Below are 24,454 nucleotides of genomic sequence, written 5' to 3' on the forward strand. Positions count from 1 at the left end.
AGGGACCCACAACTCCACCTGAACGGCTTTTCAGATGCCTTGACAGTCTTTGGCTACATACCAACTGATTCGAATTTTGGCACTTTTCGCCATTACTACTTGCTTGCTTTTGCTTTCAAACAGAACTTCCTAGAGCATTTTTAGATTCACAGAAAGACTGAGTAGAAATTATGCGGTTTCCATGTGTACTCTGCCCCACGTAAGTACAACCTCCTTCATTACCAACATCCTGGAGTGACGTGAGTGTAATGGTTCAAAGTGACAAGCCAGTGGTGACAATCAGAAGTCCATGGGTTAGGGATCAATTCTAGACGGCTGTGATCCTGCAGGTTTGGACTCATGACATCCAAAAAGCCACGATCTCCCGTTGAGTCATGACACGCATCTGCTGGTACAGCATCAGCAGGAAGAGGCGTGCTGCTGCGTTTGCTCTTTGGCTTCCCATCCCAACACAGACGATCAGAGCTCACCTCTAGTCCAAGCCTAGACTGACTGCTGAGCTTCAGATCCCAGGGCCTACAGCTGAGGAGAGATTAGTTTTCACTTCTCTCTCTTGTTGCCAGATGTGTCCAGGTTCCTGTTAAGCGTTCTTCTTCTCTTAAAGACATACCTCCCAAGTTGGCTTTTCTCAACTCTGGTTCTGGGGTCTAGGGTTCAACTCCTCGGCCATCGTTTCTCAAACACTGTTTCTGTTGTGTCTCTAGTTCCCAAATCAATCTCTGGGGCTTCGGAGGTCAAATCTCAGCTCAGGTTAGGTATTCACCAGGGACGCTGAGTAAAATCTGGGATGGTTCCATCAATTTTGATGGCATGCCACTCCTGTTTGGAAGCTCTGCACTTCCTTCCCCCTGCCTGGAATATTCTGCTCTCTCCTCGATCACTGAGTGTTCACCAAATCTTATCAGGAACTAAGTCTGACCATTGCCAGGAACAGTTCCTAGGAGTGTTACCCATGCTTCTCACCGTCTTTCCCATGTCACAGAGAACTTGGCTATACTATACATCGTGGGTAATTAATTACCTTCCATGTTCACAGGGCTACAGTTATGGCATGTGGGCAGCTTGGTAACTGGCGCATTTCAGCAGGAATCATGCTGGTGACCTTTGCATTCTTCTCTAGTCTACAGTAATCCTTGAATCGTACTGGATTTCTCCCGAGCCTAGGGGAGAGTGGTGCCTTCTGAGAGGGTGCAGCATCATGGCCAATGAGCCGAAGAGTGTCTCCATGGCAACTTGAAATTCTTCACATCATTATCTGCTCTACACTCTAGTATCCAAGTTTGGTCATTTTCTGTGTCTCCTGTTTTGTAGACCTCCACCACTAAAAGATTGTCATTTTAAATGCATTTTATTCTCATGGGGAAAGAAACTCTTTTGGTCATAAGCTCTGGCATCTTAGACTTCACAGGCTTTCTAATTTACTCTTTGAGATGGCAGTAGCTGATAGTCCCTAATGTGGGTTCTTCAATCAATGTTGTTTTTACCTGCAGCATAGGAATGCGCTTTTCAAGTCTGATACGGAGGCTGAGTCACAGACACACAGCGGTGCCTGGAGGTAAGTAACTCATCCCATTTGCTGACCGGATCCTGGCAGCTACAACAGGAACCTGCCATGCTAAAAGACAACCCGGTGCCATCGATAGACCATTTACAAACACGCTCGTTAGAATCCCTTTTGCATATAATGGAGGACTCACTGTACTAAGCACTGAAAATTGCCCGAAGATTGGCCCATTTTCTCCTCTCAGGTGATTTCTACTGCTATGCTCTTAAATCAGGCCATTATAAAGTCATTGGGACCACTGGGATGTCACTCACTCAGACTGTCCAGGGTGGCTGTGGATGCACACTAACCTGAAGGCATTGCTTTCTACAGCCATATACAAGTCAGAAGGAAAAATGAAAATGCCCTCACCGCTGTCAGAGGTACAGAATCTAATATATCAAAGGTTCTGAAATAAAGCCTAATCATCTCAGTATAAAATAGATTTTCCATTGAATCTGCCTTTACGTGGGAAATCTAGAGTTTTTAAACTTCTGTAATATTATCGCTCACATCATTTTTCATAGTACTTCATGATGGCCATAAACACTGGAATAAGAGCACAATTAAACGTGAACGGAACTACATCCAGTGGCCCACAGAAATCAGAACCGGCTGACGGCGGAGCCGGGGCACAGCCACATGCATCTTTGTTCTGAGAGGTCTCTGTAACGAAAGCCATCCGTGTACTTGATCCGAACGGTACGTTTTCTTCCCTCCTTTTTTTCCACTGTGGCCTTGGCTCTGAGCCACTGCAGGGTGCGAGGGACCTGACATATCTCCTAGCACACGAGCTTTAGAGGCAGCCTTGGCTTTTTGTTCTCCTTCGTGGCTGAGGGGGAGTGAGAGATGAATGGTCTCCTGCGGAGAGGCTGGCACACTGCTTTCTGTAATTCCTGCCTCTTTCAAAGGCCGTCCCTTCGGCAGAGCAAGTCTGTTTTGTGCAAACTGGCAGGGATGAGAGCTCACTGTGTTTGAACAAACAGGTTCCTGGGTGTGGAGCGATCGGGACAAGGTTTGCTTGGAGAAATTGAAATCCACATCAGACAGAGGAGCAGCAACAATGATAGCCAATGAATTTTCGTCTGATACCCCCTCACCCCCATGTCAGCTGATGTGCCCTCAGGGTGTTACTGTGCCCTCAGCCTTGAAGTGCTTGTTCCAAAAGGGGAATGACCACGGAAGGGGTTAAATAGTTCTTTTTCACACACAGCTGCTTGGTAGTGCTAGCTTGCAGAACTTGGGGGGGGGGCACACCCAGGGCTTCATGCGTGCTGGGCAAGTGTTCTGCCACCTGTCCCCCTCCAGCAGTCACTGTTGGCAGGGGTGTTTGAGGACAGGGGACTCCCAGGGGCTACTGTTGGCTGTCTGCACACACCCCTGCGGATGCAGGTAGATGGTGGGTAAGCAACAAGGACTTGGATGCAGCTTTCATTCCTATAACCCTGACATGGACTGGAACTTGAAGTGCCTGGAACCTGGCTTCTCAGGAGGGGAGTGCCTTCCTCATGCTCCCCACAGGACTCAGTTGTGCTGGCTAAGGGAGGCAAGCTTTTAATCACTTAAGAAACTTTTATTGACATGGAGAATCATCAGCCTCAGTGTTTTTCCTCTCTGGGTTGGACATTTAAAACGATCGATTATAGCAAAGCCTGCAGATTTCAACAAGAGAGAGGTATCCTTTTCCTCCCACCTGGAGTTTATCTTTTGTTTTTCCATTGGTCAAAATAAAATAAGGGTCTAGCCCGAGAAAGGGAATTCACAATGGAAACAATTCCTTAGGAGCAAAAAGAGGGGTCCAGCTTTGAAGCAACGAGGAAAGGGTCTCCCCCAGGAAATGCCATGGAAAGATCCCCAGAGCGCCCTGCCTGGCTCTCATATGGCCTATACAAAATTCTGGTTGGCTTCCTTTGATTAAATCATGCTGCCGGAGATTCAACTTCTCATATACGGGAATCTTCCCATCCTCTATAAAATTAAAATCCTTTTAGCAAGGAGACTGCTGCACATAATTGCATTACAAATGTCAAGTGCCCAGCCCTCCTCCCACTCACATTTTACAAGCTCACGGTCTTCAGCACTGTGTGTCCCAGGGAGTCTTCACTCAGTGCCCGGAGGGTTAGGCAGCTCCGCTCCTATTATTGGTGTCGAGGGGACAGATGGGACATTTGGTGGATTGGCTGAGTGCTCTGGTCGTGACTGCCTCTTGTATGTGAAATATGGGCAGGGGACAGCACATCCTTCAGCAAGCAGCAGGCAGTGCTGGCCTCCAGCCCCGCTGGCTTCCAACGCAGCAATATGGCTGGCGGGAGCCGGGCTTTATTTCACGCTGCTAAGCCTTTCACCACTTAGCTCCGTGAATTCGGGACTCCTGGACAGAGGCTACCCATCCCAGATCCCTCTCAATTTTCCTTGTCCAACGCTCCCCTGCCACTAATTATGACACCAAATAATATATAACTCAGGGCTTGGCACTAATAAGGCCCGAAGCTGAGCTGTGAGGTGAAGCGAGCGTCGTCACTCCTTGACATAAATTCTCACAGATTTTTGTCTTTTAAAGGAAGAGTCTGTTAATCACGCCCGTGCCACCTTCCTATGGAGGCTGTGGAGTAGGAGCTGTCAGGCTTTGCCTGCTTCTACTGAATGTCAGGGGAGGAGGATTGGCACAGCCCTCGTCTGCACTTGCAGCTTACCAAGAAGAAGCCGACCTTGATTCCAGTTTTGAAGTGAGTGCTAGCCCCTTCGGTTCATTTGCATCCTCAAAGCACTAACTGGGGCTTAATTGGTAAGAAACACAGGAAACGGGATGTGTAAAAACAGGAATTTAAATGGACTTTCATGCAGGTTCATGGAAAGAGAAAAGATAGAAAAAAAAAATCCAGGGCTTCCCCTGGGAAGGGTATTTATAATTCAGCCGTGTTTATTCAGTGCTCATTCTTGACAGCCTGGTGGATTCAGTTGTTGTCGGAATTGCATGTTTATTCAACCATTAACAAATATTTATAATACAAAAGGATGAGCTTCTTTCATTCTTTCTCTCTTTCCTATTTTTCTTCCTTCCTTCCTTCCTTTCTTTCTTTCAAGCTACATGACGCAGCTTTAAGAACTAAATGACAGCCTGGCATCTGGTCCTCTCTGGACCACTCTAACTGGCTCTCCACCAGCTTCTCAGTTGCTCTGGTCCTAATGATCTGGCCCTTTCCCTTGTTCTCCTGGCAGCTTCTCTGTTCTCTCTGTGCTTGTTGACACCCTCCGTGAATATAAGCCAAGGAAAGTGACAGGAGCTGAGGACTTTCTTGATCAAGGGGGCTGTCAGGGCAGACGTTGTCAGGGTGAAAGCAGAGGAAAAGGAAGTGAGGAAGGAAGGAAAAGACAGAAAGAGCCACGTGGGGAAGGAAGAGGCTTATTGTTGTTGTCTGCCTAGGGATGGTACCGCCCACAGTGGGCTGGGCTTCTAAACCAATTGGCATTCAAGACACACCCACAGGCCATTCTCAATTGCTTGATGTTTCCTCTTCCCAGGTGTGTCAAGATGAAGCAAGTTATGACAGAAGCAAAGGAAGAAAAGTGGGGAAGGAGAAAGAGGACAGGAAGGAGGAAGAGGAATAGAAGGGTGATGAGAAAAAGTGGGGAGAGGAGGAGGTGTGGCTCTAGTGGTCACGGGTGTGGTCCCATCCATGTGACTGTAGGATTACGGTGAACGAACCCAGCAGATCCTAGCTGTTGCCTGTGTCTGATACTCAGTAGGCACTTAATACAGCAGCTAGACATGCACGACAATTTGCGTATGTCAGTGACTCTGATCTCTTGAGAGATAGTTATTTTCACGGTTTAAAGGAAGAGACAATGTTGGTTTTTTGCCTTTTGGGTTTTAAGGATTGTCCCTTGCTGGGCAGTGGTGGTGCATGCCTTTAAACCCAGCACTCAGGAGGCAGAGGCAGGAGGATCTCTGTGAGTTCGAGATCAGTCTGGTCTATGAAGTGAGTTCCAGGACAGCCAGGACAGTTACACAGAAGGACCTTGTCTTAAAACATCATCATCATCATCATCATCATCATCATCATCAACAACAACAACAACAACAACAACACCTGAACCAACCAACCAACCAAAAATCTTCACACAGCTTTTTCTAGATCAGTGGCTGTTTAAACTGCATGTTTATTTTACTACTAGAGATTTCAAATCATTTGGGGCAAGTGGCCACTGCTCTCCATGTAATGGGTATTTAAGAGCGCCTTTCTATTTCATTGTACCATATCCCTAATAGAAGGCAGTCCCAGCACAGTCAGAATTACACATCTTGCCTACAGGCAGAGCCTCTCCATTGGTATAAGCAGGGAACATATTGAGAAACGTTCCCCTTATTAACAAATTCAAGAAACTTCAGATTGGCTATAAGAATTGGGTTGCTGCTCTTTCTGACTTAGTCTTCAGTTTTGAACATCGAAGAAGCCATTGAATTAATTCTCTCATAAATTCTTCTTTCTTTCTTTATCACTCTCCCTAAACCGTAGCCCAGGTGTTTTGAGTATCCCTATGTCTAATACGTCTATTACTAGCTATGACAACCAAACACAAATTCCACAATGACCTTAAATATCACTTTAATTACCTCTGTTTTCAAATGGCTAACTTTCACAGGGCCAATCACCAGCACAAAATCCTAACTTGACCCGAGGGCAAATGAGCACCCGCCATTCTGCTCAGCAAAGGGGAAGTGAAGGGAGGTAGGTGGAGGAGCAGCTAAGGGAGGGGAGAATTGCATGCATGGAGTTGGCATGTGGCTGCAGTAACCTGGGCCTTGTGGATGTCCATGTAATTCCCCAAAGTGAGTTAACTTGGCATGTGCTTCTTACATGACACGAAGATTTGCATTTGACTTCCAACCCCCAAACTCTGTGCCCTGGTTAATGTATAAAGTAATATTAATACCTAAGGGACTCAAAATATGGGAAGCTGACAGAGAAGGAAATAGCCCATGTCTATATTAGGGCTGTCAAAGAGTGGGCAGGGGAGTGATAGCTCCTGCATGGTGCCTGATGCTCCGGAGATGCTGCGTCTTATGTGATACCCCCAAGGAGGGAAGCACAATAGCAGTCACTGATACTATTATTTTCTTCTGAGGAGGGCTGAGAGATGTTGAGACCAGTTTGTATTTTGACTTCCAGGGGGCTTAGGGCTTGTAGTCTGTCTCTGTAGTTGGAATGGAAGCCAGCAGGAGGGCAGGAATCTCCTGCACGAGGTTTCCAGAAGACTTCAGTTATCCTGCCTCACACAGACATGCAACACGCTTGTGGGTCAGCTAACAACTGAACGCAGGATTCAGGCTGAGCTCGTGAAACTCTATCTCCTCCTCCTAGGTGTTCCTTGACCTGCTTTCTCTCTGGGGGCCAAACGATCGTCAGCATCATCTCAACCTTTCTGATCGGGATTTTTCAGCCTCCTAAGAGCGTGGCTGGACATTCTTAGTCACCATTCCCTCCTTTATCCCTTTAAAATGATGGCGGTATGGAAGATGCATTCTGTTGTTAGCAGAAGTGGACAAAGGATGCCAGGCTGCTTTTTTCCACATAAGGTCTGTTTACACTGTTAACAAAGAACCTACATCTTGGGAAAAAACAGCCTTCAGGAGTAAACCACTATTATTCTTTTGCTATTATAGTTTACAAAACCAAAAGGACTTTTTTTCCCCTTATCACACAGTCACCAACATCCCATAATATATATCCTTAGAAATAAGACTCCCTGGAGGGCTGGAGAGACAGCTTAGCAGCTCTGCTCTTGCAGAGAACTGGAGTTTGGTCCCAGTATCCACACTGGGCAGCTAACTGCCTGTAGCTATAGGGGATCCATGAGCGTACATGCTCATGTAACACATACCCAGACAAATATACACATAATTTAAAAAAAAAGACCCATTAGGGCAGTTTGCCTCAATTTTTTGAGGTTTTGAGTATCAACTCCATTAGCCCTGGGGATCCTGCTTATTCAGGGGTGTGTATTAAGTTAGCGCTTTGTTTGAGAGGGACATTTAAACTACCGTATCACACAAGGGCAAACAGCCACATCATAAATAAGAGGTAATAATCTTTTCTTCTACTTTCTTTCCTCGCCAAGGTCCAAACTTACATGTCATCGAAGATCAGCTTCTGTCTCTTGCAGTCCCTGTGGCCATTGGAACCTGGAGACCATGGCTCAGTCTGTGGCCGTGACTTGGTATGGAGGATGCCATTTTCGGAACTGTTGTGAGCTGCTTTCTAAATAACAAATAACAGAGAAGTCACTGAGACACTGGCCACCTGGCTGAAAGAGCCATCAGACAGCACAACTTTTCACCTATAGAATACCACTTGTTGACTATTAGAAACGATGGTGACTTTGTTTCAATCAAGAAAAGTTAATACAGGCTGTGTATTCTTTATTCAAAATACTGGGAACCACAAGTGGTTGAATATTTAGGGGATGGAACCCAGGTCTAAGTACGAAACTCATCTGTGTTTCCCCTTATACGGACAGCAGTTATAAATACATTAAAGCAATTATCTGAAGTATGCTTTAAACCAGTTTTGTGATTCTTTTCGACTCTGACCTACCATACGGATCAGGTGTGGAATGATCCATTTGTGGAATTATGTTGGTATTCAGCAAGTTTCAGATTTTGGAGCCCTTTAGATTAGGGGTGTCCAGCCTGTACGTGTCTAAGTCTCAAACTGAGGACTTCTGCACCTGTTGTCAAATGCTGTTCTCACAGCAGCACCAAAAGGGAGGTCGCATGCTTCTTTTACAGATGGGGAAATCAATACTGGGCAGATTAGGCAACTTTCTCGGGTGCTAATAGTAACGGTGTGTGGAGTGAGGGCTTGGGTTCACAGCTTCATGGTGGCACAGAGGTGAATCTGCTTGGTCACCATAGCAGCATAGCATGGCGCCTGGCCCAGGACAAGGACCTGCTCAGAAAGCACCACCTGGTGAATGAGTAAGTGAAATAAGCCAATGGCTAAACCTCTCAGCACACCCCGCATGACCACGGTACACGGATATGAACGTGAAGGAGACTTCTGCTTTGTTTTTAAAACCTGAACAGATAGCTTTTCATCCCGTGTTTCTCTAGGAGAGTCTCTCTGAATTCTTCCTGCCTAAGATTAAAGATAATTGCTTCTAAATGTGGGTGCTCAGAAAGGCACCGTCTGAAGATATGCTCCCATAGAACCTTCTGCCAACTCTTTTGCATCTTAAATCCATGGGGAAAATGTTAAGTACTGGTCCCTAACTAAGATCTTTCTTTGCATAGACCATTCTTTTTTTTTCAGGATAGAGTTTCTCTCTGTAGCCCTGGCTGTCCTGGAATTAGCTCTACAGACTAGGCTGGCCTCGAAATCAGAACTCAGAGATCTGCCTGCCTCTGCCTCAACTGCTGGGATTAAAGGTGTGCTCCAGCACAGCCTGGAGCATAGCCCTATTCTTAAGCTTTCTCTAGCCTCACAGAGCCCTGCTGGCTTTGACAGGTACTGGGAAACTCAGACAGAACATCTGGAATTACAGAATGCCCTGGGGAGACGCCACTCTTAGAGGCCATGTGGAGGAACTAAATGGACTGTCAGTGATATCTAGAGGGACCTGGGTAAAGAAATGGCTCAGAGAGATTAAGCAACTGGCTCAAGATCACACGGACGCTAAAATACCTCTACTCTCACCCAGGGGAACGTTAGAACCACCCTAAAATGGATAGTGAAGGGTGTTGTTAGAAACCTCCTACTTTGGCCATCTCACTGATAGACAAGAGCAGGCTGAGAGCCCTGTGATGTCGGCACGGGTTTCAGGCCCAAATATACGTGTGTCATGTATGGGTAGGACATTTTTCTAGCACAGAAACTGGCTGGTTTAAAACTCCCAATTTTCGAGTGGATAGGGGGTGGGATGGGGGGAAGGTGGAGGGAATGGGAAGAGAGGAGTGGGAACTGGGGTTGGTATGTAAAATGAAAAAAAAGATAGTTTGTTTTCTTTTTTAAAAAATAAAATAAAGCAAAAATTAAAGAAAAAAACTCCCAATTTTCTTTGTCTGGGGACGGTGTTATTCTGGAGTCTGCAATATTTTCTAGAGGCTTTATAAACAGAAGGGGCTTCGAATTTCCACTGGGCAGGCTTCTTCCTTGGTATTCTGTGGGGAGAGGAGGAGTACTTCTCCTCTGCCAGATCTCTCGGAAGTTGCCTTCAGGGGCTCAGTATGGGGCCTCCAGCATGAGTGTAGGACAGCATGGTGGTCTGACTCAGAATTTCACTCGATTTTACTTAGAAAAGAAGGGCATTGACAAACCGTGAGGTCTCCGGCATGTGACTGCAGCTGGCTGTCAGCCTTAGGCTTTTTGTTGGAAGAGGCAGAAGTCAACACCCCATTGCCGTGAGGGCGGCTGGAAGAAGTCAGGTCCTCGCCGGAGTATTTGTGTTTACAGGCGTCAGAGAGTGGCGAAGTGGGTGACCGGAGCATTTTTTCATTTTTGTTTATTGGTATTGCCAAGCTGAAAAGAGAAACAGCAACAGAGTCTCGCAGTCTGCACAGGAAAAAAGGGCCATGCTTCTTGTACGACCCAACCCCCATTTAAAATCTGGTGGCAGGAAGAAGCTTCTTGGGAATTATTATGGTAGAAGTCACTTTATGGCACTAGGACCCACAGAACACAATAAACAAATCTCATGCACTGTTTCTTTCCTCTATCAGGACACGCAGCAATCTAGAGTTCCTGCCAGTGTAAGATTAAAAAGAATAACACGTCCACACTTTTGAGTTCTTCATCCAGGTACCTACAAACACCGAACAAACAAGCTTTGCCTCACAATGGTGAGCAGCTTGGGAAAGTCAATCAGCAGTCAACAACACTAACCAAACTCTTAGTTTTTTAGAGGGCACTGGCCAGCATCTCAGCTTGTAGAATATAGTCACAGAATGGCAGGGTGATTCCAAGACGTGAAGCCACCTTCCAACAGCTGAGTTTCTGATCTCACCAGAGACTGATCAGAATAAACACAGAACAAAGCAACTGGTACCTGAAACCTTATGTTTACCTTAAAGACTACTGTCTATTCTTAAACAGAATTTCTCCAACATCAACCATTAGAGAAGGCAGAGTCACTTATATTAAAGTCTTAACAGTGATGATGATGCTTATTGCTAGGGATCTGTGTGTTCTGCATTAGGAAAAAGGATCGTTTGTGGAGGAGATGTTATCCTGAAATAGAGCCAATCACTGCTAACTAAAGAAACATGTAGAATCAACTAATACAGCTTACAAACAATAACAAATACAACAAAATGGTACAACCAATGAAAATTTAGTTGTGACTCTTGGGGTTATGACAGGTTAATTGTATGTGTTGGTTATCAGAGCAAACAAGCCATTAAAGTCACTTCAAAAAGCAATTTCCTTAGTTGGTAGTCACAGTGGGAACCTCAAATACTAGCCTCTAAAACAAACAGCAAAGTTTTTTTTTAAACATCACGCAAATAGATACATGTGGAGACAATTTCTAGTCCCCAAAGTACTGAGTAACATGTTATAGGCAGCTGTTCTGGATGAACCCAAAGTTGTGTCTACTGAAGAGAAGGATGCTGTTGTTAAGGATGGATGTGAAAAGCCTAGAAGCCATCATTTCTTGACATCTGAGTGAAAAAAGACCTGCTTCTAAGTATCTATTATTTTACATTCTTTCTGTGCAATGAAAAAAAAAACTGTGACATTTAAATATAATCATGGGTTATGACTGTTGCTTCTTCATTGTTGCAAGTTTACATATTCAAGTGGGCCAAAGAAGCATCCTATGGGGAGCCTCCTAGCTGCGTTCTTCAGCGGTGGTCAAGCAGGCAATAGAGCCACAATTGCAGAGGTTCGCTGACCACCCTTTCCAGAAAGCACTCTGTACACTCCCATTCACACTGTGTCATTACTTAGTGTCCACAAAACAATCAGGTCTGGGAGGCTCTGCCAGGCAGTCGTGAGAGCAAGAGATGTCTGAGGTCCATGAATCTGGATGGCAAAGAAGTTCCATCCTTCTCTCTCACTAGAACACTTCCTCTAGTTAGAAGCAAGGTTAAGCCGGATCATCTTAGCAATTAGCAATAGCCACGCTCGTGTCTCAGCAGAAACCACGGGTCTTTTCTTGCTATACTCCAGGTGTCTCTGACACCTTGCAATATCATTTGTGTTCATTGCTGTGCAGCAGTTATGGCTTTTACTAGATAGGAAGGTCATTTAATTTACTGACGAATGCACAAAAAATATTTTGGGGGCAAGGTCCCTGTATGCCTGTTTCCCTAGTCCATGGGAATGCACAGAAGACTCCTCCCTCCTCTGCAGGGTTTCGGGAGCATCCTCAAGGTGATCCCCACCGCGCATGGGCCTGTGTGCCTCTGCTCTCCAGCCGCCTCTTGCCTTTCAGCAATGCTCTACATCTTCCCCCAACCTTTCAGTTTACATTTTTATGTGCTGTGCAGAACCATTAATCTCCCCTTAAAAACCCTCTGTGTATAGTCAGGGAGAGTGAGAAGTGTCTCAGCAGAGGAAAAGCGGGGTCTGTGCTGAGGTGCTTCTAAATGGAAAAGCCTCTATGACTGATGCTAAGCGACTTGCTTTAATGAATGCCCGGGACCTTGCCTGGCTGGAGGACCATTTATCACAGAGGGAGGTGGTGTGTGGTAGCCAAGTCTGCTCCTTTAGAGGAGTCACTGGGTAGCGGTTTGACCTTGGAAGCACAGATCCTTTTTTAAGCCTACAACCTGTCTACACCCAAGAGCTTAGATGTAATTTTAGGTTCTTATGGTCTTATATCCTTGGCAGTTACTATTAAAGTAGTAGCTTGTAAGGTTTGGTTATCAAGTTTTAGGGGGAGAGATCATTGGGGAGCACAGAGCTCAGAGCTGTGTATACCTGGTCACTGGTCTCTGGTTACAGGTAAGGGCCTGATACAGCTTTTGGTTGACTTGAGGGAAGCAAGCCGGCAGACTCAGGTTAGAATAATCAAAAGGATCTTCTACTTCCTCAACACAGCATGTGGCTTTCAGATCTAGTGCCCCCCTCCAGCTCACCGCTACCTTGGGGGGATGGCCAGGCTTACCTGTTGATGTTCAGGTTGCAGTGGCTCCCAGACAAGGTGTTATTCGCGGAGGTGGCCAGGCGTGAAGCACTCTCCTTCTCTCCTTGGGCTTTCTTTATCTCCCTGTAGTCATCTTCGTTGTCACACTGGGTGGCAATAAGCAGAAGCCAATCAACTTGGGACTCTGAGGGCCACCAGTGAGCTGGGGGGCACTGCCTGTCACACAGCAAGGCCTATTGGGAGGTGTCGCCACCCACCTTCTCTAGAGAATGAGGCAAGAGCAAAGGCCCTGGCATAGGTTCCACAGCACTCACATGTGCTGGGCTTAGTATGGATGGCTTAGTAAAGGGAACGACATCAGGTCACGATCAGAACTTCCGTGATGAAAGCCACGAAGTGTGTAGCTCTGCAAAGCAGCTCTGGTCTGGATTACACCGTGGCATCTCTATCACTCATCCCTGCATTCTTGGTATCAGAATAAAGCATACGAAGTGTGCTTCGTCTAAGCTCATGGGAGTCACAATGGTGAGAAAGCCCAGCTTTGCCTCACTGACAGAAAAGCCGTTAGTGACTGGCAAGCAGAGGCTGCTGCCTGGTGTGCTTTCCTTCTAGTTTGTAATTTTTGGCCCCAAACATCCTCAAGTTCCTTTTGATAAAATAGGACTTGGGTTAGGTTCTTGCTGCACAAAAGTGTTTGACTCTGCAGTGTTAGGCTACAGAGGAAATACACTGCCCAAAGTGCTCCTCCTGGGGAGACAACGAGAGCCATCTCCAGTGTGGTACCCTCAGAGCTGTATGGGTGTTTTTCAGGAGAAAAAAAAAAGCAAGTATCAAAGACAGAGAGAACTTGACTCTTTTAGGTATGATGTGTCACACAGCCTCTGCCAACGGGGGATCCTAGAAGCTCATGTTGTTATCGTGGCCCCATGAAGGGTCCAAAGCAAACTTTAAGCCCTTGGATCTCAGGTATAGGGCTTCAGTGGGGCGAGAGCCAGCTGTGTCGGTCTATGTAGGGAGTCCGATCAGCCATTTGCCCTTTCCAACCCTCCCATGGAGAATGGGAGGCATAGGGAATGACAGTGTTCTCTGCTGAACGGGAGGCTAGTTCCCCTGGTCTTGGCACACAGGCAATTGGTACAATTGGTTCTGTAAGGTACAGACACTTGCTGCCAAGCCTGCCTACCTGAGTTCAATTCCTAGGACGCATATGGTGGAGGGAGAGAACCGTCACAGGTGTGTCCTCTGACGGCTACATGAGCACTGTGGCATATCCATGAGTGTATGAGTGTGCACACATCCACACCCAGACACACACACACACAAATATAAAACACTGAAAACAGGCCCTTGTGTATGTATCAAGAACAAGGGAAGTAGTTGCCTTTGGTGGTCCTTCTTTTCCAAGGTTTGAATTCTACTTTGTAGAAATAAGCTGTTTAGTGCCACTCTGTGAAGAAACACATTCTGTGCCTGTATAACAGATTTCCTTGCTGGTAATAAAGATGACTGTCTCTAGGAAGAGACTATGCCTTTGACATAAACCCTTCCAAAATGAGGAATATCTTCATCTTGGCCAGGAAAATTGCCTAATAATTATTTCCAAGTTATCTCATTTAATGTGTGTGTGTGCACGTGTGTGTGTGTGTGTGCATGCACACACATGTGCACGTGCATGCCTCGGTGCTCATGTGGGGATCCAAGAACAACTTCTGGGAGTTTGCTCTCTCCTTCCACGGTGAGTCTGGGACTGCTCAGGCCATCTGAATGGCATGGCCCAAGAGCTGATACTTGCTGAGTCATTTTGTCCCCACCCACCACTATTAATCAAGAAATTGAAAAAGCTGTAAAACCCATGTGTGCAGAGTCTCTGTTTTTGTTATTGACAAAACAGATTGCCCTTTGGAAATTGGAAGATGGCTATACAAAACTCAGGCTGATGCATTACTGAGAATGGGAATCTGGGGCCCAACAACTGTCTGGGTCCATTTCGACTGGCGTAACCTTAGACAAGTCCTAAGTATTCAACAGTATCCTTCTCAGGGACATTTGCATGTAGTAACTGCTGCTGGTAATGATGGCATTTCAAACAATCCACAAGTAGTGTAACCTTTGGTTTGCTGCTAACTGCTTTTGCTTTGTGGTCTGAATTAACTTGTGTGTGTGTGTGTGTGTGTGTGTGTCTGTGAGTGCGCATGTACCTGTGGAGGCCAGAGTTTGACTTCACGTGCTATCCATCTTGTTTTAGGAAACAAGATCTTTCACTGGGAACTAGAGCACTGGAGAATGTCCCAGAGGTCTGCCTGTCTTCACCTCTCCATGCTGGGATTCTAAGCATGTGCCTCCCTGCCCAGCTTCTTACAGGAGTACTGGGGATCAAACTCAGGTTCCCCCCCTTCCCCTGTTGACTCGGCAAGTACTTTACCAGTGGAGAGATCTCTGTAACACTCCAAAGGCAGCCATGGAAGGGGTTGTTAAAAGTCCTCAATCTTGGCTTGATGGAGGAAGTATTTCCCAATTTGGAAACCTTCAAAACTGGCTGTGTCCTTGAGTCACTGCCACAGGCTGCCTGGGCTCTCCCATTCTAGAGTTGCCTGTTAATCCAAGCCTCACTTGCCCAGCCTACAGTGGATTTCATCTCCCACTTCGGTCAACAGCCTTATATTCTATGAAGCTTTTTAGTGGATGAGTGATTCCACTATCAACACTATCCTGTCCATCTCAGCAAAGAATGGGGTTCACCATATGTTCAGTCTCCCTGTGCTCCATGTTCAGCCTGTATCTGCACATGCAGTAAATGCTGCCCATATAACCATTTCTTCAGGCTGGGGCAGTACTTCCCTAGATCACTATATGTATATCCATTACTTATGCAATGGTTGGAGAGGATGCACAAGGGCAGCCACCTGCAGCCCAGACCAGCGGCTTATCTGTGGTCTATCCCTAGCCCTCAAGTGCAAAGAGAGACAGACTGTCCTACCCTCCCAGCCCCAGGCCTACCTTGCGTTTCCTCTTGGATTTTGGCCAAGTCTTTTCAGCAGGTGTGTCTAATGCATGGCTGGTTGGCGCACCATCATTTTCCTTGGCTGCAGGAGCACTCAAGATCCCAGGCTCTTGGGACAGGTGTTCTGGGATCCGGGACAGGAGGGTCAGGTCAATTTTGACCCAGAGAGACCTGACCTCATCACTGTCCTTTAGAGGAGAAAGCAGTTCATTCCGGCCAAAAGGGACCAGTGTGTAGAACTGTTCCTCTAGCTCCTTGGCAATGTCACTGGTGGTCCTGGCGTTGATGGAGCCCACAGGGGCCCGGGAGGTGCTGCTGTTGCTGCTGGTGGCCTCCTTTAGACGAGGCTCGTTCCCAGCAGTGGTCTGAGTCTTGGACAGGACATACTCCTCTTGCTCCGATTCCAGGTCCGAGTCCGAGGAGGAAGAGGAAGAGGAAGACTCTGTCTCAATAAACTCCTTGGATTTAGGGACAATTCTGCTCAGCCCCCGCGTGCGCCTTTTTTCACAGGTCACGGAGGAGCGCAGCTCCTTGCGGTGGCTGGTCCTGCTGTTACCACAGGGCCTGGTTCTGGGAGGCTCTGGGGGTCCCACCACGCTTGCCCCCAGTGTGTCTGGGGCCACGGGCTCCTCTGGCCGGTGGCAGTTGGCACTGTCCCCAGCTGAGGTTCTCTCTGTGCGCCGGGTGGGCTTCTTGCCCGCTGACCTCCTGGTGGGGGCGGGTGCGCTCTCCGTGGGTGCACTGGGCACTGCAGGTGGCGGGGCAGCTGTGGTCACAGCCACTGCGGCAGCAGGCGAAGACTTCTGCTTCACAGTTTTGCTGCCAGGGGCCTTGTTTGCGGTCCTAGGCCGCTGCTCTTCCTTGCAGGCAGCCTTGAGGTCCTTGTCTCTCAGGCTGGCTTGGCAAATCTCAGGAAGTTTCCCGCAGTCCTGCCCTTCATCTTTCACGGGCGGGTAGTATTGATTCCTTTCAGGGCCGTGACTTTCATTTTGGACCAGAATAGGCGGCTTGTGAGGATTAACTTTGTTTAGCCATTTATCCAGCTGCCACTTGTTAGACGACGCAGGTTCGGCCTGAAAACAAAACCCGGGACAAACAAAACAGCTTTTATAACAAGCTCACTTAAAAGGGGCCCTGGCTGTTTTGATCTTGACATTTCTCTAAAATTGAATGGTCTGACAACGAACGGTGAAAGGAAGCCCAGGTATGTGGGGCAGCCCTCTGCTGGTACAGAGGATGCCCAGCTGGCCCCTGGCTACTAGGTATCCAGGAAGCAGTTTCAAGTCCACTTAATAAAACAACAGGACAGCCCTGCACCTTCCCAGCTTACCTCTAGAACTTCTGGGTATTGAACAGTTATTTATGTGTATGTAGATATGCCATTATATATATATACATACATATGTACATATATATGTATACATGTATATGTATATATATATGTATATAAATGTATATATACATATATACATATATATGTATATATATACCTAAATTTGAGATTAAATTTGAGATTCTGTAAATTTAATTGGGAAGTAATAACTATGAGGCCCTGAACACTAAAACTTTTTTTTTTGACTTGTCACCTTGAAAAAACATCTGTGAACCCAGGATCATCTCCCCCCATTAGCATACAATTTACATGGAGAAGGCAAGTGGGCCACAGGTGCTTACTGACAATAGCTGCATCATTGGGAGGGTGGCTCACTGGCAGCAGGTAATACCATTTTCAAATGCACCCGGCGTGCCCTGTATGCCTTGGGAGCCTGACTGCATCTACACTCAGCCTGCTTCTGCCATTTCTTCTGACACGGTCTACTAGGAATGTTTGGGCACGGATGACTTCAGAGACCGCTCCTGGAGGCAATTTTGCTAACTTAGAGCAAATCACGGGAGGTTGGAGTTTTCAGACTCTGACCTACAGATCAGCTTCTATGGAGGGTGCAGAGAGCGCATTGAGACAGAACAGGAAGGACTGTGTTGATTCCCCTCCCCACTCCCAAAGAGGTCTATGGTTTTGAGTCTAAGGACTTATGTTCCAAACAGGAGAAAAGTTACGATTTTGCAGAGAACGTTGATTTCTGGTAAAAGCTCACTTATGTACTGCTAGGATTTAATACAGTAAATAGAAAAGATGTCTTCTGAGGGAACTTCAGCCAGACTATTTCTAATTTGTGACCGTGAATGATACAGGGCAAACTTTTATAAAGTCCCTGTGTGGTCTCTTCTCTCTGAATCTGTGGCATCCACTGCATCTGGGGCCAGACACTAGACTAGCCCAGTGGTTCTCAACTTTCCCAGGGCTGCGACCCTTTAATAAAGTTCCTCGTGTGGTGTTAACCTCCAACCATAAAATTATTTTTGTTGCTACTTAACTGTAAACTTGTTAGTTATGAATTGTACTGTAAGCAACTGTTTCCCGATGGTCTTAGGTGACCCTCGTGAAAGGGTCATTCAACCCCCAAAGAGGTCATGACCCACAGATTGAGAACTGCTGACCTAGAACAAATGTGTCTGATTCAGGCCTATCATGTACCCATTTACCTACCCTACTCATTATTTCTATCTATCTATCTATCTATCTATCTATCTATCTATCTATCTATCTATCTATCTATCTATCTACCTACCTACCTATCTATCTATCTATCTATCTATCTATCTATCTATCTATCTATCTATCATCTATACCCATCTATCTATCATCTGTCTACTTGTCTACCTATTACTTATCTGTCATCAATCACTCAACCAATCAATCATCTATCATTGTGATGGCACGCTGGACCTTGTACCTCCTAGGTAAACTACACTCCTGATCTCTACTTCCAGCCTCTGCGCATTGTGTTTCAAACTTGTCAGTTATAAACCTATGATTTAGAGTCATAAATCAGTCAGGTTCTTTGATGTGAGAGAAAAAGTTTGTAACATAGGAAATTCTAAGATCCTCCCTGGCATATCAAGATGTATTTTTCAACAATGGGGTGCATATCATGAGCAGAGCTTGGGGCTCTGAGTGCAGTTACATATCTAAGTGGGCCAGGAGAGGGCTGTGTCTGAGATACGACGTCTGCAGGAGTTGAGGGCACATACAGTTAGGGAGATGGGAAACCTCTACTAACATCAGGGGATGGAGCCAGCAGGAACTGGCCACCAGTATGGTGTCCACCAATCACAGCTGTGCTGGGGAGCAGGGACTTCCTGCTGGTCGCTCTTAACACTGAGATCAGTTTAGTCTCCCTTATTCCAAATGCTCTGGGCTAAGACTTCTTCAGGTTTTGTGTTATTTTTGAATTTTAGACTATATTTGTATATAATTATGAGATCATTTAGAGATGGAACCCAAGTCTAAATAAGCCCATTCCCTATGATGAGATGCCAAACTCAGTCTTAATGAAGGGAAGAGGGGCTTGGTCCTGCCCCAACTTAATGTGCCAGACTTTGTTGACTCCCCATGGGATCACTTACCTCCTGGGAGGAGTGGATGGGGCTGTGTGTGATGTGTATACATACATAAGTGTGTTTCAGTATACGCCACAGCATGCATGTAGGGGTCAGAGACAACTTCTGTTGTTAGCACTCATCCTCTACCTTGTTGGAGGTAGGGTCTCTGTTATTTGGTGCTGCCGATGGCTAGCTGGCCTGCCAGCTTCCTTCCATGGATTTTCCTGGGTCTGCCTCCCTCCCATCTCTCTGCAGAAGGCCTAGGAGTACAGACATGAGCGACCATGCCTGGCTTTATGGGGTTCTCAGCTCCTCACCCTTGTGCACCAAGCACTTTACTTACAGGGCTGCCTCCCAAACTCCTGGCGGTAATTTTGTACAGTTTTAAAAGCAGCTCAAGGGTCCTGGTGAGGAATTTTCCACCTGCGGCCCCATGGCGGCACTCTTTGTGGGCTGCAGACTTTAGAGCATTTGGATTGGGGCACTCAAGCTGTTATCTTCTTGTTGCCTCTGAACGTTACATGCGATTTTCTGCTTTCTTTGGCTTCTCCAGAGAAAGGGAGGAAGAGAAGCCTGCAGAAGATGCCTGGCTTAGACTTCAATGGAGGCAAGTGGGAAGATAAGGGACACAGAACCGCTTCTTTCCAAGGGGGCTCCTGAACCTTCTGAAGAGCATCTGAAAGCTATTTTTAGCTCCTTTTTGACACAGAATCTGGCTGGCCTTGAACTTAATAAGCACCCTTGAATAGTCTTGAACTTCTGATCCCCTTTCTCCTACCTCCCAAGGGCTGGGATTACAAGTGTGAACTGCCATACTGGGTTTATATAGCCCGGGGGATGGAACTCAGGACCTCATGGATGCTAGACAATCAGTCTACCAACTGAACTGCAGCTACACTCCCCGAAAGCTAATTTGATGACAAACATGCATAGGTTCCACGTTTGTCTCCCCTAAATGCTTTGTGCCACGTGGTCTGTGGAAGCAGAAGGGGCCTCGAAGAACGGGTGTGTGTGGCAGAGAGGGCTCAGTCACCAGACAGAGCACAGCACTCAGACACTTGCCGCTGCGTTTGACACTAGGTCCCCCATCCACCCCACGCTTCCACAGCTCTTGTGTGAGACAACACAGAAGTCTATTTGTAGCCTAAACACAGCTGCATGTGGGGAGAGTCACACTGGAACTTCAGAGTGGGACCATTAACGGCGAATTGTAGAATTTCATACACTTAGGACGGGCCCACTGCCAGATGTACTCTAGGGTCATTTTTTTTCTCTTGTACTTCACAGCTGAATGAATCAGTCTGAAGTATCATTTTCAACACATCACTAAATCACATTCCCTTTCTCAAGGGTCTACAATAACCTCCTATTGCCTCTTAGACAAAATCCAAATTCCCAGACTGGCATTCAAGAGCCCATCATCTTGGAATCATCTGGCATTGCTGGAGCACCTACAGTGTGCCTCCCACGCTGCCTACCTCCTCCAATTTAATCGTTACAGATCAGAAACGCTATCTCTAATTTGTGGATGAGGCTCAGAAAGGCTAAGTGATACACCATGGCTGCACGGTTCCCAGGCTCTGCCAGGTGTAGAGTGGGTTCTTGCACTTGCTGACTCCCCTCCCCCGGCACTCTCTGGGTCGCTTTGTGAAAGGGATCTCATTCTTTTGTGAAGCGTTGGTCCTGAACCTAAAACAAGAGTTTTAGATACACTTTTCAGAGAAAACATGACTCTTGGCAGACAATGTCCGCTGTCCTCTATGACACCCAGTGACATAGCCTTTCGGTGTTTGTTTCATGGGCATGTAACGTGGAGCATCAACGCAGTCTACAGTTCTTTCAGGCTAGGGCCAGCTCTTTTATATTGCCACAACAGTCACGCCAGGGCTGGGAGCTTGATAGCCATGCTTCGGCTCTCAATCTATACTGTTTATTCCTCAGAGATTAGGGAGAAGTGCTGGAGCTGTGGCTGTCATGGTGGAGGAGAGGCCACTGTGGTCACGGAAACTCAAAAGACAGTTAGGTGATCGTGTAGGGGGACAACCTGAGACTTCGCATTCCAGCCCACCACCATGCACTGGTGATACCCAAATCCTGAGGTTATCACGGAGACTTCTGCCCAGGGTTTGGATTTGTTTTCTGGCGGCTCACTGGGTTCTACGTATGACCAGAGCTCTCTGCCCTGATCAGTCTTCTGTTCAACTCACATACAAGCTCACCATGAACATTCCCACTTCATATACTCCTTTACAGCACACATTGCCATGTGGCTCAGAGGTGCCTGATTAACAGACTGTGCTTCTGTTAGCATAAGCAATGTGTTTCATGTTTCTGCTGACTGTAAAAAGGAATCTGTAGTGGTCTTTTCTAAAATGTATTTTATGTTCAGGTACTTCATGAAGACCTGTCATGGTCGGATCCACTAGGGAACGGTCACAGTGGAAAATGTAGTTTATAAGAGCAATATTTAGGGTCCAGAGGTATCCAATATAAAGACATGACATTAATCTGCTTTTATCCAAAAACTCATATGATGTGACCAGGGACTTTCTGTAGGGGCTCTGGCAATCCTGGGCCAGCAAACCCTGTGTGCAGTCAATGTGGCAGCTGCATGGAAAAGCATATTCCACCCATGAGAAACACTGGCATGAAAGAGTATATACCCAATGCCAGGAAAACCCATGCAAGAAAAACCAAATGAAAGAAACAAGAGGCTGAGAACAGTCCAGCATAGGGCAGCCCAGAGGGGATTCACAGCTATGTACATGCTGACAGAGGCTTTTTTTTTTTTTTTTTGGTTTTTTTCGAGTCAGGGTTTGGAGCCTGTCCTGGAACTAGCTCTTGTAGACCAGGCTGGTCTCGAACTCACAGAGATCCGCCTGCCTCTGCCTCCCGAGTGCTGGGATTAAAGGCGTGCGCCACCACGGCCTGGCCTGACAGAGGCTTTTATGTGATGGCACTCCAAAACCTGGCCTGGCCATGCTGGGGTGATTCACAGACGATGAAATGGTCTGCAGCAATCATATCCAGAAAGAATGGTTTGTAGGAGTCTCTGTGGGGCACAAGGAGCTTTCTAAGCACTGGCGGAGAGGAGGAAGAACGTGAGGACATCCGAACACGAATGCTTCCTCCACTCCCGTGAGAAGGATGGTCTGGAAGAGAAGTTAGGGCCAAGGCCATTTGCTTCAAGGCAGCAAAAGTTGAGTCTGAGCAGTGGACTGAGGAGTGTGGTTGTCAGGAGCTGGCCTATCACGTGACGCTTATAATACAGGGCTCCGTGCTGTCTGCCAGGCCGTCTAGGCCAGCCACCTCCAAGAGAAGCAGAGTCTCGCAGCTACCTAGGGACCGTGATGCTCATCTCTCATCCACACTGTTTGTTCCAACAGGCTACGTGTCTGTGCTCACCTTGGGTTAAAGGGAGAGGCTCAAAGAACCCGACTCTTACTCCAACAAGTACGCACATCCTTTGCAACAGTAAGGAAGACTGGGTAGTGTGGTTAATGCATTGCTCAGGTTCTGCTTTCCCTCCACAGAGAAGGAAGGAAGTGCAAATCTCATATGCTCTCTCACAATTCAGACTTCAGAGGCCCCCCCTCTTTACCCAGGGACTTCTGAGAGCTTCAGAAAGAACTGACAAAAGCATCCGTCCACCGCCCAGAATTGCAGGCTTGAATTGCTTTTACAGAGCACACACGGCTCTCCAGCCAAACTCTAGGCAGCTCAGGAGCCCTAGTCACTTGTGACTTTAACCAACCAAGTCACAGAGCAAAACCTGGGTAGGAGGCTTCACAGGCCCCGCCCCTTTCGGTTCACCCCACCCCTGGCTGGTCACTGTCCTGGGATGCAGAACTTTTCTTTCACTTTCTCTTCTATACCCTTTCTCTCCTTTTCCCTTTCTGGTAAAAGGTACTGAACCCAGGGCTCTGTGCATGCTAGGCAAGTATGCCAGCATGGACTCTACACCTAGCTTTGTTATTCTTTATAATTCAATATTCTGGAGTTTCTCAAATTGTAGGACAAGGTGGACACCAATAAAGCTCAATTACCTCCTGTATTTTATTCTTCTTAATGCCTATGTGTTTCTATTTCAGATAACTCCCATAGGAATGTTAGCTCTGGGCAGATGGGACATTTTCTGTCATGTAACTTGCATTCCCAAGCCAAGCCCAGCCAAGTACTATGGCTGATGGTTAATGCATATTTACTGAATAAATACTGAATGAATGAATGAATGAATGAAGAGTGAGGGAGGGGTAGTGGCTTAGATTCTGGGAATAGTCAAGGTGAAATAAATAGGTAGTGTAGCTAAGGCCTTTGATCTTCTGTCTAAGGACAGAGGCAGATACAGAGACACACACAGCTGGGTAGATAGGTGGGAACTCCGTGGAAATGAGAGAACATGCTTCTGAGAAGGCCTATTTTAGGATGAACGGCGAGTTTGCCATGATGCAGAAAGGGGCCGGAGAGTAAAGAAGGGTTGTGGGGACATAGAACAAAAGCCTGCATGGGTGTGAGGGGTCCTCTGTGAACCTGTAATGGGGACATAACTCTTCCAGGGGTGGCACAGGTATGACACTGGGTGTGCATGCTCCACAAGGTGCCAACACCTGCTTTTCACAGGTGAACTTTTCACGAGTGGGTCTGCCTTCATGCCTCAGGGCCCATTTGGGATCTTGGCCCCTTCGCACAGAGGGTGCAAACCAAGCCTTTCGCCCCACAGCTCACAGTGATGTCAGCTGTTTATATTCTCAAGAGGAGGCAGTTTTATTCATTATTTAGAAACCAAAGCCTGCCCTTACAGCTCACAGGCCTGAGGACCTGGCTCTCGGCTCCCACCCAAGAATCCCCGGACTCTGAGTTACTGTTTAATTTCCTCCATTCCACTGAAAGTAGAAACAGCAATGGTTTTTATTGGTACCTTATAATGTTTTTATATGAGGCACCTAAATCTTCCCCTTAGATACCGATCACAGCTGTAAAAGGTTTCATTATTATTTGTAGGTGGATGCTAATTTCTTCCTTTATATTTTCACAAAGAAAACATAGTAAGGGCGGTTTTATTAATATTTATAGCCCTTGTTCTTCTGATCCGTGACAAACTGCAGAAAGGTAAGATTCTAAGCATGCCCAACGCATAAAACTCTTTGGCCTGTGATTTATGGGTGGTCACACTTCCCAAGTGACAAACTTCTCTGCCTGGTTATTGCCTGGGATGACCCTAAGGGGGAGACCCCAGCCATGGGTTATTTCCTGCCAGTGATGTTTATAGCATATGTGGAAATTTCTGGAAGCCGAATAGAGATTTTTAGAAAGTAAAAGCTGATGCTTTGTATCTGAAACGAAGCGGTGTCATCATGAGACAGGGAGGAGGGGACACA

At 46.7% G+C, this 24,454-nt stretch overlaps 1 protein-coding gene across 1 annotated transcript in view; it reads right to left on the bottom strand.

Moving 5' to 3' along the window:
- Positions 1-24,454, bottom strand: part of Aff3 (AF4/FMR2 family member 3) — a 464,423-nt gene that overhangs the window by 16,708 nt on the left and 423,261 nt on the right. Inside the window, exons 13-16 of the mRNA XM_038343070.1 lie at positions 15,629-16,705; positions 12,653-12,777; positions 9,861-10,062; positions 7,676-7,803 (exon numbers count right to left, since the gene is read on the bottom strand). Coding sequence (XP_038198998.1) covers positions 7,676-7,803; positions 9,861-10,062; positions 12,653-12,777; positions 15,629-16,705 — 1,532 coding nt within the window. The remainder of the gene's footprint in view (positions 1-7,675; positions 7,804-9,860; positions 10,063-12,652; positions 12,778-15,628; positions 16,706-24,454) is intronic.

This window comes from Arvicola amphibius, chromosome 9, assembly GCF_903992535.2.
Source record: "Arvicola amphibius chromosome 9, mArvAmp1.2, whole genome shotgun sequence".
In the NCBI taxonomy this organism is placed as follows: Eukaryota; Metazoa; Chordata; class Mammalia; order Rodentia; family Cricetidae; genus Arvicola; species Arvicola amphibius.